This window comes from Corylus avellana, chromosome 9 (genome assembly GCF_965113065.1).
Source record: "Corylus avellana chromosome 9, dhCorAvel1.hap1.2, whole genome shotgun sequence".
NCBI classification, from domain to species: Eukaryota; Viridiplantae; Streptophyta; class Magnoliopsida; order Fagales; family Betulaceae; genus Corylus; species Corylus avellana.
This window is the reverse complement of record NC_142498.1, coordinates 2207678-2223526: the sequence shown is the minus strand read 5'-3', so window position 1 is coordinate 2223526 and position 15849 is coordinate 2207678. Positions and strand designations below refer to the sequence as shown.

The window sequence follows — 15849 nt, the reverse complement described above, 5'->3', positions numbered from 1 at the left end:
TTTGACTAAAACCTAGCTATTAAATTTGAGCTCATTGGTACTCTTTCAAAAAAAATTAATTAATGCAAGGTTCCATCAATTAACATTTTGCACGTTTAGGATGAGAATAATAAGAAAAGGAAACATCAGAAATGAAAAAGAATAACAAAGATAAAGTGGTCATACAAATTGCTTGGGTCACAACCTATTTCCATTAAACTATCTCCTGGCGAAAACTAGTAGCAAAAAAAGAGTGAGAATATAAAATGAGCATACAAAGCATTGAGTTTTTGAATATGTGGAAAATAATAATTCTTGTTATTTTTTTATGATTACTATTTAAGAAAATATTGGCATTAAGTTAGATCAGGCTGAAGGTTGCTGTCGAACCATAAAATCAATGCATATAAGACCATTGTATGAAATAACTGGAAGATACTGAAATATACAGCCAAAAAACGAATACATTGGTGTTTAAGAAGATGGAGCGATCTTTAACAAGCATCACAACATATTAATTGGTACAAACTTAACAGCAATATCCCGTCAGTGCATGAAAAAAATCAGTTTAATAGTAAGTATGGGAGAATCCCTGATATCAATCAAATAAAGAAAATACAACTAACTTGCCATGAATTTCTTATTGACAGAAAGTGAGCCTCCACGGAAAAATGATGAGACAATTAAATGAAAAAGAAACTACCAACCAATAATGGTGAAAAGGGAAAAGGACATACAGACGCTTACATACATATACATTATCCCCAAATACATGATGCATGCGCGCGCGCACACATATATATAGACACCAGATATATATGTACATATACATGTATGTGTTTGTATGGTATGGTTATTCATGATTTTATAACTATGTTATACAATACACATATATACAAAATGTATATGGACATGACACATACATACATATATGTATAAATATATGTACATAAATTTTGTATTTATGTATATGTATATGTACCAGAAATGAGAACAGTGTATAATTTCACAATTCCACAATTTGATTTGCATACATCCACGCAATAAATTGTACGAAGCCCTGAACTGGAAAGCAAGAATCACATATCAAAGCCCTTCATACGTATGTACAAGTACACGAATACTATATATTTCAGAATAAAAAAGCAAGTCACAGTTCCTCAATTTGAATTGCAAACGACTAGTTGACACAAATTCCCACCATAAAGAAAAGAATGAAGGAAACGGAAAAAACCAAAAAGAAAAGTAACTATACGAGCTGAAAATCAAAGCAAATCAACCCTAAATTCAAACCTACACCGAACCCAAATGAATAAGCAAAGCAAAGTGACGCTCAAAATATGAGTTACAAAGAGACCCACATGGCAATTCTCAGAAATAAATAAATAAACAGCACCATATAATGCAAAAACGCAATACCCAATTACCAAAACGAGAGCAAGTGTTACTCAAAAGATGAGTTGCGGAGAATCCCACATGGCAATTCTCAGCAAACAAACAGCATACAGTGCAAAAACGCAGTACCCATTTCCAAAACGACATAAACTTCGAGATTCATCAACTATTTTCAAGATTTTCTATCTTATGCAGATACTTGATCCAAGGTGACAGCCTGTGAAAGTGTGGTGCTTTGGGTGTGCATACTGTGAGAATTGTAAAGGCGATAGGAAGAGTTACCGGAGGTAGCCGGATCTGAGGGCCAAGCCCAAGTACGTCGGAATTTGAAGCTCGGACCCAAAAGCAGAGTTGGGAGAGGGTTAGAGAAGGAAAAAGCGGTGTGTAGGAGAGAGAGAGAAAGAGTGTGTTGTGTGTGTGAGAGAAAGAGAAGTGCTAATCTCACCAAGACAGTGGAAATTTTTACGAGAGCGGTGCTAATCACACCAAGACAGTGGAATTTTTTCCTGAAACGCTTGTATGTTTAAATAAGGGCTTCCACAAGAGTATAGATTATTTTACAATAAATATTGAGGATTTAGATCGGATATTTATGTGGTCTTTGTGTTGAGGATTTGACACTTTGTTTTAACCTTCCATAATTTTTACTCCGCCAAATTTGGGAAAAATAGTAAAAGTAAATATATTCATCATTTATTGCCTTCTCAAAGTCTATGTGGCGTAGTCTCCCAATCAAAAAATCAATTTTCATGCATCAAATGTTATGGAAGACCATGTCACATAAACTTTGAGGGATGGAATGATAATAAAGAGTGATGTATAATATTAATCAAATAGTAAATCAATATATTTTAGAGCTTCTTGAAGGTCCATTTACAATTCAGGGTGTTAAGGAAGATCGCGAATACAATCAAAATAATAAATACCCGAGTTTTCTTTCGATCCCAATTCCTTTTTATTAAAATATTAACAACTTTTAACCACAAACGAAGCGGTTATAACCATCCAATACCCATTAACTGCATAACTGTTCTTAAAACTCTTATCTATTGTCTAACTTTAGACAATATCAGCCAAAACTCTTCTCTTTATGCATCCTTTTACCTAAACCATACTTTTTGTAAAGGTGAAAATGTAAAAGTAGATTATTACTATTCACAAATGTTAAATCTGTTTGTTATTTCTCTTTGTTGTCTCAGGGTCTCCCTTGGAATAAAGTCTCACCCCCTCTCTTCTCTCTTGTTCCTTCATTCCTTTTTTTCTCTTCTCTTTATATTTGTGCTTTTGCTTTTCCTCTACAATGGCGTCGAATCTGAGAGACCTCCAGAACAAGGCTGATGGGTTGCACTTTTTAATTAACTAATTTATATAATCAATTTCATTCATTTTCCTTTTAAAGCCAAGTCCCAAGTAAAAGAGGGAATTTTTAATTTCTTAAATAAGAATATATTTTCCCAAATCAAAAATTGTTAAGCATATTGTGAAATAATTAATCTAAAAAAAAAACAGTCTCTGGTGGCAACAGAAGCATACCAAAAACCAAGTAAATTCTGATCCATAGGGATAGTTGCCTTCTATGATGAGCTACATTTCAATTTCCAATAGAATGCGATGGCAATTACCACAAAACATTTGTTAGCATCTCATAATATACAGCAACAATAACTTTAATCTTGGCTAAAAGAAATAACATCCCATAAAACTAAACAGATAGAAACTGAACTAATTCACATATAAAACAAACTCTGCTCTCTTGTAATGAGAGAGAGAGAGAGAGAGAGAGAGAGAGAGAGTGATATAAGCTTCCACTATGTTGAAGATGTATGAGTATACAAAATATATATGGTGTAGGGTGGGTTTACTCTGCAGGATGATGGAAAGCAATTACAGTGACCACTGGTGGGAATAATGTAACCCCTTTTGCACTGTAAAAACCTTTCATGCAAATGAACAGGCCGGCTATCCTGTGTATGAGTGGGAACACTACCAAAACTGGTGAAGAGCAGTGACTTTTATATAACAAAAAGTAATTGAAAAACATGTCTATCTACTTAAAGGTTCTAACTGAACTTCCATTCTTCCAGACTGTTGTGACTCCTTTTCTGCAAGAGTACCGGTTGGGCTTAAGAGATCAAGAGAGTCATCTTCCTCATGGTTACCCAGAACAAAGTTGCTTCTTCCGAAAATCCTGTCCCTCCTTCGACGTTTTTCATGGTATTCGAGATACAAGACTATCAATGCACCCATCATGAACCAAAGCATTAAAGCCCAGTTAAGTCCGTGAGCATTTTCACCACCATATCTGTCTCCTAAATGCTTCATTCCACTGATGAGTGCTGCCATGCCGACGACAATGGCAGATCTGCCCACAATGACATGGAAATACTCCCAAAGAAGCCTTTTTGAGTTAACCTCCCCGTTGGCTGGTTTTTTGGGCCGTAGAAATGCATTCACTGGTTGTACACAAGCCAAAACAATTGCAGCAATCCCAAACTTAACATGTACTGAGCTGACATAGAAACCCCGTAGCTCAGCCACAGCAAAAAGAAGCGCAAGTAGGACAATCGCCAAACCCGAGTACTGCAAGTACGCATGAATCTTGTACCATCCATCACCTTTAACATGCTTCAAGTATCTAGCTGCCAGTATTCCACCAGGAAACAAAATACCCCAAGCAAGAAACATCATAAACCCATGTACAGCCAACACTGGTCTTAAATCCTCTTCCGCCTCGGCCGATCCGCGCATAAGCAGCACCCGAACGGGCCTGCTACTTGTAACAGAATGCATATTCCTCACATTTAAACGTCGATCTGTCCATCTAGCACCCATTGCCCAAATAACTTTAAGAGGAGTTGTGCGATCAATAATGTTCTTACACTCCGGCCTTTCATCGGGACTACAAGGTGGCTTCAGGGGACGTGTGAATTCCAAAGTGATGATCCCATTTTCTGACCTGCACCTCACATATTTCAAATTCTCACTTGTCGGATGCACAGTCAAAGCATCCTTTCCATCAATCCAATATGTGTTTACCCGCCCTACACCACTTTCGTCAACCCAACCCACATAAGCATAGCTATTCACCATTCCACTACCAAATCCTATAGCAAGATAACCACTTTTCTTCTCGCCACGAGCTGCAATCGATATCGAATCCCCAGACAACGTCCAAAAGAATGTAACTTGCTGATCATCCAAAACAACACTGTTGTTATACATATCTGATAGACCCCCATCAACCACCTCCACTCTCCACCCCATTTTCTCCTCATACAATGAGTTATAGTAAACTTGGTCTGGGGTATTCCTATCAGGTTTCCAAACCAACTCCATTGGACTGGCCTGAACTCCTTCAGCTTGAGGCCCTCCTGCATACACAATCTCACTCTCATTCCTCAATGTGGCATTGCCACCGATTGGATCAGAAGTAATGTACAGAGCAACATTATGCCCTGCTTGTATCGAAAACTTCACCGGCACCCCTCGTTCGACTCGCAGAACCGGAGCCTCCTTCTTGTTTATGTAAAAAACCTTCAAAGGGTTCGGAGGGTTTGGGTAATGCAATGCCGGACCGGACATCACCACGAGCGGAGCACTAGCATCGGCGATTATAAGGTCCTGATCTTCCTTATCCTCTGCATCCAATGGTCCTAAACAATCATCCACATTCTCAGAAACATTCAGCACCAAATTCCCATACGCGACCAGCCTCGGCCCCCCATGATTTTGGGGAAGATAGTAAGGCCTAATTGTATCAGGTGGCCGTAACGATCCGATCGCCCAAATCACTGTCATACTCGCCGTCGAATTCACTGGCAAATCGTACTTCTTATCGACTGGTTCCAACAGCCTTCGATACCTAAAAAACGACACGCCGTCGCGCCTGTGCCCGTAGACCAATTGGGTGTTGTTCACCAACCCAACCGAGTCCGAATCTTCGTAGTTACTATCGGGGCAAACCCCTTGCACCGAACCGTCCAGGTTGGTGATACACTCGCTGTACTCTGTGATGTGAAAGTCGTCCACAAACGGCGTTCCCTCCTCCTTGAACCCCGCCACGGCCACGTCGGCTCCGATCATGAGCTTCGAGGTCGAACTCGGGTTCGCCCACCCGAACGCCATGTAGTTCATGATCCCGGTGGCCGCCTCCAACCCAATATCGATCGAGCCCGAGTCCGCATTCAACGTCCACCGGATCCTAAAGTTCTCCGACAATGTCTTGCAGTTCTCGAACATGGTCGGCTCGGCGTTAACCAGGAGAGACGGCACCGAATCGGACGATTTGTTCGCCGCATCGGCGAGCACGATGTGGCCGAAATCCGACGCGGTGGGGCGGTCCCACAAGGCGAGGACTCGGATCTGGTCCCAGGCCACGTTCTGCCTCAAATGCACGACGAAGCTCGCATTCTTGTAGGTCTCGTTGAGGGCATGGTCGGAGACGATAAACCCGGCGGTGAGGTTAGCGAAATCGGGTGCTACCGCGCCCCACCAATGGACGTCGGAGCCGGGCAGCATATCGAACTGGGAGACCCGGAAAGAGCAATCGTCGAGTATGGTTAGGACGCCTCGGAGCTGGTGCTGGGCCATTGTGAACTCGTATCGGAGGTCAACGAGCGGGCTAGTTTTGGAACAATTCGGACCCGGATCCGCATAGCAGAGATGGAGGAGGCTCAAAAGAAACCCTAGGAAGACGCGTTTTCGAGGCATGAGGAGATCCGGATCTGGTCGGATCGTGCCCGTGTGTTTGGGTCCGAATTGTAAACCAGGTTCGAAAAAAGCGAGAGAATGATAAGATTAGCTGGTGGTGGGTGAACGGAGATTGCCGTATACGAGAGAAATCAGAGAGCGGCGAAGAAAAGGAGATTCGAATTCGTGGGCGTTTGGGTTGGGGGGTTTGAAGTGTTGCCTTGTTATTCAAAAAATGAAGAAAAAGAAAAAAGTGGGACTGGGAGGCCACGTTCTGGGTTTTGATTGGCGGTGAGACAGTTGAGAGTTTCGTTCGGGAAGAGACGCCGAAGGTGCTTCAAGATGGAGGAGTGTTTTTTAGCTTCTTTATTTATTTTTTTATAATTAATTGAATGTTTTTAGAGGGTTTTTCCATCGTACGAAGAAACATTTGGTCCAATTGTCCAAACTCCAACCTCATGAGTCATGACTGACAATATGTTGCGTTGAATAATAATATATCAGAAGAAATGCGTTTGTCATTTTCCATGCAATGCTTGCGGCGATTGCAAGATGGTATTTCTTTTGTAATATACTTTTCTAACTTCTCTTGCATCAATAATGTTTAACTTCTTCATTTTGTTTTGTCAATAAAATTAACATAAAATGCTGAATTAGTCTTTGTGATTTGATATTGTTATCATTTCGCATAGATTTGGGGTTTATACATACATATATATAAAATCTTTATGATCGTGATCGATTGGCCCACCCCCAAAACTTTTTTGGGGGAATATTTTTTGGTATAGTGCTTGGATGTCACAAAATTTGAAGAGTGTTTTTGAGTTGTTAATTAATGTTTTTGTTCTAAAAGCATAAAACAAAAAGTATAACAAACCAAACTGAGCCAGTTGTCATTCAAAAGGATGATGCCCTGCTTAATTAGTGATTCCAACATTGCTAGTTTAGATTGAGATCCTGAGCAATTAACTTTTTAAATTACCAACAATTTGATCAGGTAATTGCTGTTAATCCTAATCCGGCTAAACATGTTTTTAACACACCATTATTAAAATCTCGTCACTAAAGCATATCCAGTTAGCTAGATAAGGCCCTTACAAGTTACAAGTCATGAACCACAACTCCGCCATTATGATCAACAGCATTAAAACTTATCGCTTGTTGCATATATGTAACAACAAAATATGTGTTCTATTGACAAATGACTCAAAAAAACTGAACTCTTTTCAAAATACAAACATGTTTTCACCTTTATTCATTTATGTCCCATCAAAACATTTTTTAAAACAAAAAACACCCAAGCATGTAAACAAACATATGAACTCCCATAATTTCCACTAAGAACAAAATTTTGGTCTCAGTTTTTGAATGTGTTAAAATGTGGCAGCTTTACTTAATCCGAATGGATGCAGCAAATTCATCACCAAGTCTTCCAGCCACCCCTCAGAAGCACAGCACCTTTTTCCCTAGCTTCTGGTAGCATCAGGTGGTTCTTTAATAACACAAGTGGCATTGGAGTGAGCTAGGGAATCAAGGGTGACACACCCTTTCTTCAGGCTATTTCTTCGTGCCCACAAAGCCAATCACCATATCCACTGTGATACCTGCACCAAGATCTAAGAAAACAAATTCCTTCAACACGGTCCAGATAACCTTGCCTTTCAAAAAAGAATTGAAAGGGTTTTGTGGCAATAAAATTATTAGGAGCAAGATTAATTGTGTATGAAAGAAAAGTGATGCAATCTTGAGCTTCACTTTTCCAGACAGTTAAAAAGAAGGCAGACTCGCCATGTACCGAACACTGTTTCATTGTTTAACTGGATTAGTTTGCTATAAAATGTAATAAACATCAGTCAAAACAAAAGAACTTCCATTTACAAGACATAATTAGCACACAAATTACAACATTGTAGCACATATTTCATTCATCAAAAAAAGCAACATTGTAGCACAGCGACACTGCTGCCTCGAAATAGAGAAGATACAACACAAATGATGTTGGATGAAAGAACAAGGTGTATTCCCATATACTTGCTACATTTACAGTTTAAATTTTCCATAAAACTGTAGACAATAACAGCCCAATTGGTGTTGATGAAAAAAAATAAAAACACTAACATAAATAGCAACAATAGAATCAAAGGATGATGAGGACATGATAGTTGCATACCTCGAGAATGAGGAGAAGAATGAACTGTCCAGTTGATGACAATTTTGTTGAAGCAAACAGCATGCACATTTCTGGTATATGTTTTCCTAATCTCATAATCCTCTTCAAACTAAGCCCCTTACACAGCCCTCTTCATAAATCCTTCAAATAAGATCAAAAGAGCATATGCAACACATGCATGATGAGAACGACCACGAGGATAAGGTGAAGAATGAAAACAGACCGTTCCATTCATGACTGATTGCAGAAGCAAACTGCATGAACATCTCTGGTAACATATATTACTATCCTACTCTCCCCTCATGAAAAGAAAAACTTAGGAAGGATTTTTTTAAAGGCTTCAAAGATGTAGACATGAAACATAAATAAATAACTCGAATAAGAGGGACTACAAAGTCGAGAAATGGTAACTTTCGACGCTAAAATTCAAATAAAAATCAGAAATAGATTGATTCTTTAGCGAGATATTATATTGATTATGACAGAGAGAGTTCATAAGGATGTCATCACAAGGGATAAGCTCAACTCCTATGGATTTCCCATGAGTTAAAATTATAAATACTTATGCAACGAGCTAAAGAGTAAGAAAAGTACAACGACAACCAATAGATAGCAATGAGGAAAAAGAAACTCAGCAGAAGCAAAGAAACATCATAAATTTTTATTCAAAGACTAAATGCAACAATGTACACGCAACTCAAGCTACAAAACCAGTTAAGGTTTCAGTTACAAAGCAAGCAAAGAAGATAAGTTACCACTAAACCAACAACTTTTTGCCAGTGTACAAAGAGAACTGAAAGTCTCACACTTAAAAGTAGTCTACAAATATTCATCAACAGTTTTCCCAATTATTTTCTTTCAATTAGTACTCTGTCCATTCTCGACACCGAGACCATATAGAACACCCGCATACTTCTCCGTAGAGCCGCTGAAGAAGGTCTCCCTCAACTTCCTAAACGTAGAAGCCGTCAGCAAACTATCAGAACCCGCTTGATGACACACACCAACTCTCTCCACTTCCAACAACTCTGCGAGCTTGTTCAACCCTCCATGAAGGCTATTGCAAAACTTCATCAAATGCTTGATATCGTACACCGTGGGGAAATACATATTGATCAAATCAAAGAACCCCGCCTGTGTATCGGGCAAACTCCGGCATGTCAACAGCTTAAGCAAGTACCCGAAATCATACCCACTATGGAAGGTAACCCATTGCACACCATCATTCAACACAATCCCGGACGACATCAAGAGCTCACCGAAGCGATTCACATCAATGCCCTCCTCATTATTCTTCTTGAAATCAATCCCACACTGGCGCAACAACTCAATCGAATCGCTAGCGAAAATATCCTCGCTTACATTAAACTCGCGGAAATTGAATTGCCAGATGCAGAACTTATCGGTCCCGCAAGTGGGCAGATTCCCATGCTCATCAGAAAATGTGAGACCCAATTGGATCAACTTCAACATATCGACATTGTCTTTCAGGGTTTGATAGTTATAGTCATTTATATTCTTGAACGTCCCCACGGGGCGAAGAACCACGCCGGGGAACTCGGTGTCCATAGCAATATACTTATACGCGTCAACAATTTCACGGATCAAAGCAAATTCTTCTTCCAAATTATCGCTCCAAACCTCACGGATTTGAATCGAATCGCCTTTCGGTAAAATCGACATTTCCAATTCTTAAATTCAGGCAACAGAACGGAAAATAAGATCAAACCCAGATCTGGAAACACAGCTTTTAACTGTTTTGTGCAACTATAAATTAAGATTTCAAAAAACGACAGCGTTTCCCGTTACCAAAAATAACAAACCAAAACGAGAACAATCTAGAAAGCATCCAGAACCCTCCACGAGAACCTGAACTCAACTGATTTACTGCGAATCTGAGTCCAAAAACGTCCCCGCTTCGGTGTTTCCACTAGATCTGAAACAAACCCAATAAAACAAAGCGTAAATCAAAAGGAAACTACCAGTATTGAACTGTAACAACACTAATCGGAACCCTAGACAGAAAATGATTGAACGCGATAGATCTGACCTTGGATTAGTGAAATCGGGGCTTGGAATTAAACGGATCTTGGGCTTGGAATCGGCGATTTCCGCTTCTTCGAAGCGGAGTCTCTCGGTCAACGAACCACAGAGATGGGGATGAAGGGTAGAGAGAGAGGGAGAGAGAGGGAGAGAATAACGTGGGTCTGAGACCTTTACTGGGAGGGGGGTGGGCTTCTTTTAACGAGTGGAAATGACGGGGGCGAAAAGAGGAAAGCGATTTTGCCAAGGAGCGCTCCCAACGGCGTCGTTCGCGCTCGCATTAGGATGTCTACTCTTTTTGCATGATTCTAATCATTTTATCATTTTATAAACTCGATCATTATATTTAATTAAATTATTTATACTTTGTCACCTATTCATTTCTAGTTTTTAAAATTATCTTCATTTAACCCCTTGAATTTTTAGCCTTTTTGCAATCATCCCTCTAAACTTCAAAAAATTTTAATTTAATATATCTAATTTTGAAAAATTTGCAACGTTACCAATTCATTCAAATTTTTTGTTAAATTATATCAGAGAATGTCAAAATACCCAAAATATCAACCTTAACAAATAAGTAAAAAAGAAAAATGATGCCATCTATCGCCAAACCACCCGAAGCTCTTGATGATGGTTCAGCTATTCCCTCTAGTCAATTTGAGGTGGTCGGACCATCTCGTATAATTTCTTATATATATATATATATTATTGTGCGACACATCTCTTATAATTTCTTCTTATTATTTTTATATTTTTATAGTCTTTCATTCTTAAAAAACACGCACGATCGATATCTTCACGATTTTCGATTAAAATGTTTAAAAAAAGTTTGGTGCGGAGAATTATTTGTTATTTATACTTATTACGATGAGTTTCCCAATGAATTTGTTGCAAATCGGTGTAACCACATTAATTAGTCGATTTTACATTTTGTAATTCTTTAAAATAAAATTGTTCCATTATTTTATTATTATGATAAGAATTGTAAGATGCCTGATCACCATCAATTTGGTCAATCTGTATAATATAATTAGATCTCCTATCCCTCCTTCGGCCTCACCAAGAGCCCCTGAAGAATTAAGAAATACTTCCTTGACCATATCACACACCCATCAACATTTTAGTACGTGTTAGAAATTCTATATGTTTTACTTTTTACAAATAAAAATAAAATAAATATGTTTTTTTTTTTTTTTTTTTTGGTCTTTTAATTAGGTCTCTGTCAAAGACTCAAAGACCTGGCCATTCCCATAACCTCGAGTAAAGGTGGAAAGGCCATGGAAAATAGTTGTTTATATGAATCATATAGGGTTGAAAATGATGTGCAGTCACTTTCAGCTTCATTTTGGTTCAACATGGAAGGCTGGTCATAATTGGTTGACATGGTGGCAACCATCCAAGATTACCACTTCAATTGGTAATTAGAAACTCAATTAGAGAATTTATTTATTTATTTATAATTCAGTCTATTAAATTATATATATATATATATATATATATATATATATATATGAGAATTACATGCTCTAACGGATGCTCAATTGACCTTACTAAAGATAGATGCATGTAATTTCAAACATAAGTTTTTATCAATCATATAGACTTTTGTTTATGCTCGTGTCATAAACCCTTGCCTCCATATTTCAAGTATCCTTATACATACCACTTTGGCGTTATGTAACCCCAAGGGTCTATTTGAGATAGAGTTACAAACACGGTTTTCAAAATATTTTTTACAAACTGATGTGGCACAACATGATTGAAAATTTTTTTACAAACTGTTATGACACAACATAATTAGGTTTCTCAAAACTTTTTTGTAAAATATGTTTGTAAGCCTAGCATTCCTCATTTGAGATTGTGATTTTAAAAATTCCGATTTGAAAACGTGATTAGCATTTAAAATTACGTGTTTTAAAAAAGGCACCTCCTCATATATGATTTGAAAATAGAGATTTTTTTCGTTTTCAAATTACAATTGTTTAAAAACGTAATCCCAAACAATTTATTTTTTACTATTTGATTTAAAATTATATATTTTTGTCTATGAAATTGCAATGCTAAACACACCTTAAGACTACTTTACTTATTAATGAAGACTGACCACACTTCTTGAAGGGAAGATTACTAATTTAAATTATGTTCTCGTTTTTCCTTCTCCTCTCTCTTGTGCGAACATATGACGAAAAAAAAAAAAAAAAAAGTTTTAAACTTTGAAATTTGAGTTGAAACACGTTTTTTATTTATGTTTTAATGAGAAGAGTGAAATTAGATGGAAAAAGAAAGAAAGAAAAGAAGTGTGAAATAAAAGTCTAAACCCGTGTAAATTACACGCGTGTTTGACACAAGGGGTCGGCATTCAACTTTGTTGAATGGTCTAAATCCCAAAACGCCCCCAACTGCGAGCGATCATTGTGGTCCAGTTGGAAGACATCCACCATAGGAAGTGGGGAGACCTTTCAAGGGAATTTAAATGGAATCGTTAGTATTTATTTTATTTTTAGAACTTAAAATTTGTGTATTTAATAATGTACATAATGCCAAATTATTTACATTAAAAAAAAACATGATGATATTGACTTTATTTATATTATTAGATGTACCGATTTCAAATCATGATCAATTGACCACTAAATAGATATTATTCAAACTCTCTCTCTTTATCGTAAAAAATAAAAATAAAATAGCTTTATTTTAAATCATTAAATTATTATGCGATTTGATAAGTTCTAAAACTTTAAAACATCTTAATTTAAATTTATCAACTTTCAATTGCAGTCAATTTGAACCACTCACTTAGTTCTAGTCATTAACTTGTAACGGCAGTACCTAAAAAGATCAAAATAACCATGATTTTCATTTTTTTTTTTTTTAAAAAAAAAAAAAATAGAATTAAGGGCAAATTTGAAATTTTATAAAAAATAGGGGTATAAACGTCATTGTCTCACTTCTAATGTTTAAAATCTGACAGAGAGATTCAAATTGACTTCTATTGAAAGTTGAGAGGTTCAAATTGAGATATTTTAAAAATTATGGGGCTTATCAAATCACGTGGTAATTAAGGGGTTTAAAGTGAAATTACAAGAAAAGAATTGTTTGATTTTCATCTTTTACTCATCTATTGTTCATATCTATGCAAGAAATTAACAAATTCACTATTGAATATGTGAGACTATAAGTACAGAGAAATTGTTTTGGCCTAATAATTCTTTTAGCACGCAACCAAAAAATGACCACCAAAAATGATGGTTTTTGAAGCAATTCAATGAATGGATCAAATCAATATTTTGACCCAATAATTAATTGACACACATTCTAAGAAAGGAACCACCATAATTTTTGAGGAGTGAATGATCTTGTCCAAAAAAAAATTAATTGCAACTACTAAATAATGTTGTTATTCATACTTATTTTAAACTCGTTCGGATGACATTTGTTTTAAAAAAAAATTAAGTCACTAACATTATAAATCACTTAAAATAAATATAATAAATTGGTGTAAATGATAACATTACTCTTTAAAATATGATCCAATAGATGAAACTTATCTATTTGTCTTAAAATATATATATATATTGATGTGGGACAATGGATATGAGTATGCTGATTCTCGAACATGGTCAATAATTGTTGCCCTAATGTTTATCTCTTTGGCATACATTCCCTTTAAAGGAAGGTATGATATATTTTCATATAACCACTAAATGGGTCTAGGGGGATTGTATGATTGTATAGATTGCGACGTGTTTGGAGGTGTTGCAGTCCCCAATCAAATCAATGCACTATACAAAAATATACCTATTGCAATTGATCTTTTACCATCTCACGAGTGTTAATGCACTAATCGGAGATGTTGTGTATATATATATATATATATATATATATTATTATTATTTCCTTCTAATATTGACTATCATCTATAATTTAGCTTCATAATGATACTTTGAATGTTTAAAATTACCTAAGAGTATTATAGCCTTTAATACAATTTTCTTACAACTCTCGATCCACATTTTAATATTTTATAAAAATTAACTTAACTTATAACCCGTGCTATGCACGAGATTCTTAATTATAATTTAATTTTAAAATTTAAACACATTATTTTTCATTATAAGTTAAGAAGATGTATAAAAATGTATATCACATCTTTAAATAAAAATAAATAAATCTTTATTCCTATAAGTATATATGATTTAAAATGAATAGTATAAAGAAAAAATAAATTAGCAAGAAGAATATATATATGTGTGTGTCTTTTTTTTTTTTGGTAGAGAATCCTAAAAGTATTAATATACATATTAAATTGACTAAACGTATTAATACATAATAATTTGATTTATATTATTTGTTTCTTTATTTGATTTATAATAATATAATTAACGCAATTAATGATCAATTTTTATGAAAAAACGGGTTCACTCTGAAAAAACCGGTTCAAAAATTATACCTTAAAAATCGGTTTAGCCTTAAAAAAAATGAGTTCACGCCACATGTCGTAATTCTAGACTACCTCTAAAGAGTGATTCGGTTTATATATATATATATATATATATATATATATATAGATGTCATATGGACCGCCATATGGCAATCTACATATGAGTGCATGACGTGTTCAGTGTCACTTGAAATTTTATATTTTAATAGCCGACATGATAAGTGTCACATAAATTACTATGTCAGTTTGTAAACATGGGAAATACCATATGAACTGCCATGTGACGGTTCACATTTTAGTAACTAATGTGACAAGTGTTGCATTGACTGTCAATTTGGTTTTAGACTTAGGGTGCGTTTGGGATTACTATTTCGCAAGAATAATCTGCGTTTTTAAAAGATATCGCAAAACGTAAGACATTTGACATTATGATTTAAAAAACACTTAATTTAAAATAGAAAAAAAAAATATGCAATTTCTATAAGCAAGCTACGGGGTGCTTAGTTGAAAAAGCGCGAATTTAAACCAAAATTACAATTTATCATAAAAAAATATTTTTTAACATGTTTTACTAAATGACTTTATAATTTTAAAAAGTAGCAATTTTAAAAATTATATTTTTAAAATCGCAATTAGATATCATTTCACTTGAACTGTTCATTACATATGCAATTGCCAACCTCATTGCATCTAATTAGGATATGACATTCTTGATAAACTCAATTACTTAAATAAAAATAAAAATAAATGAAAAAAAAAATGAAAAAGAAAAAGAATTAATAGAAAGAAACAAAAATTTGTATGCCACTGCTTGTATAAAAAGCTTTCATAGCTCAGTTGGTTAGAGCACCCGTTTAGTAAGCGGGAGGTCTTGAGTTCGACTCTCAATGAAAGCAGAATGCTTCGTTTTTTTTTTTTTTCCGTTTTCGCTCTCCGTAATTCTTGCTGACGTAGCCCAATTTTCCCGTTGGGTTCTTAACCGGAACGGACGGAAGAGAATATCTAGGCCCAGATAGAGACAAAAACAAACGAGAAAAGTACATAGAAGAGACACGTGTCTTCCTTTCACTGGTTCATATCCCTAGGGCACACCGCAGCATGTCTCTAGCTCTTAGGCTGAATCGGATTCAGT

General features: G+C 36.0%; 3 protein-coding genes and 1 non-coding gene across 5 annotated transcripts in view; 1 reads left to right on the top strand and 3 right to left on the bottom strand.

Moving 5' to 3' along the window:
* Window positions 1-1834, bottom strand: part of PKL (chromatin remodeling factor CHD3 (PICKLE)) — a 38744-nt gene extending 36910 nt beyond the window's left edge. The window contains exons 1-2 of one of the 2 annotated variants that reach the window (XM_059605659.2): window positions 1657-1834; window positions 962-1044 (exon numbers count right to left, since the gene is read on the bottom strand). The gene's annotated coding sequence lies outside the window, so the exon portion shown is untranslated. The remainder of the gene's footprint in view (window positions 1-961; window positions 1045-1656) is intronic. The other variant, XM_059605658.2, reaches the window with a different exon arrangement.
* Window positions 1835-3083: 1249 nt separating this feature from the next.
* Window positions 3084-6406, bottom strand: LOC132190240 (DOMON domain-containing protein / dopamine beta-monooxygenase N-terminal domain-containing protein). The gene has a single exon (XM_059605164.2). It carries the CDS (start codon window positions 6082-6084, stop codon window positions 3418-3420), a length of 2667 nt encoding a protein of 888 aa, XP_059461147.2. The 5' UTR covers window positions 6085-6406; the 3' UTR covers window positions 3084-3417.
* Window positions 6407-8870: 2464 nt separating this feature from the next.
* On the bottom strand, window positions 8871-10460 carry LOC132190078 (putative CCR4-associated factor 1 homolog 7). The gene is made up of 2 exons (XM_059604957.2): window positions 10284-10460; window positions 8871-10169 (listed from the first exon to the last, which is right to left on the bottom strand). The coding sequence occupies exon 2, from the start codon at window positions 9914-9916 to the stop codon at window positions 9092-9094; it is 825 nt and encodes a 274-aa protein (XP_059460940.1). The 5' UTR covers window positions 9917-10169; window positions 10284-10460; the 3' UTR covers window positions 8871-9091.
* A 5079-nt stretch (window positions 10461-15539) lies between these two features.
* TRNAT-AGU (transfer RNA threonine (anticodon AGU)) lies at window positions 15540-15613 on the top strand. The gene has a single exon. It is a non-coding gene; the product is annotated as a tRNA-Thr (tRNA).
* Window positions 15614-15849: the final 236 nt, after the last annotated feature.

Coding starts and splice junctions, on each gene's coding strand:
- LOC132190240 (XM_059605164.2), bottom strand. CDS start 6,084: ATGCCTCGAAAACGCGTCTTCCTAGGGTTTCTTTTGAGCCTCCTCCAT.
- LOC132190078 (XM_059604957.2), bottom strand. CDS start 9,916: ATGTCGATTTTACCGAAAGGCGATTCGATTCAAATCCGTGAGGTTTGG.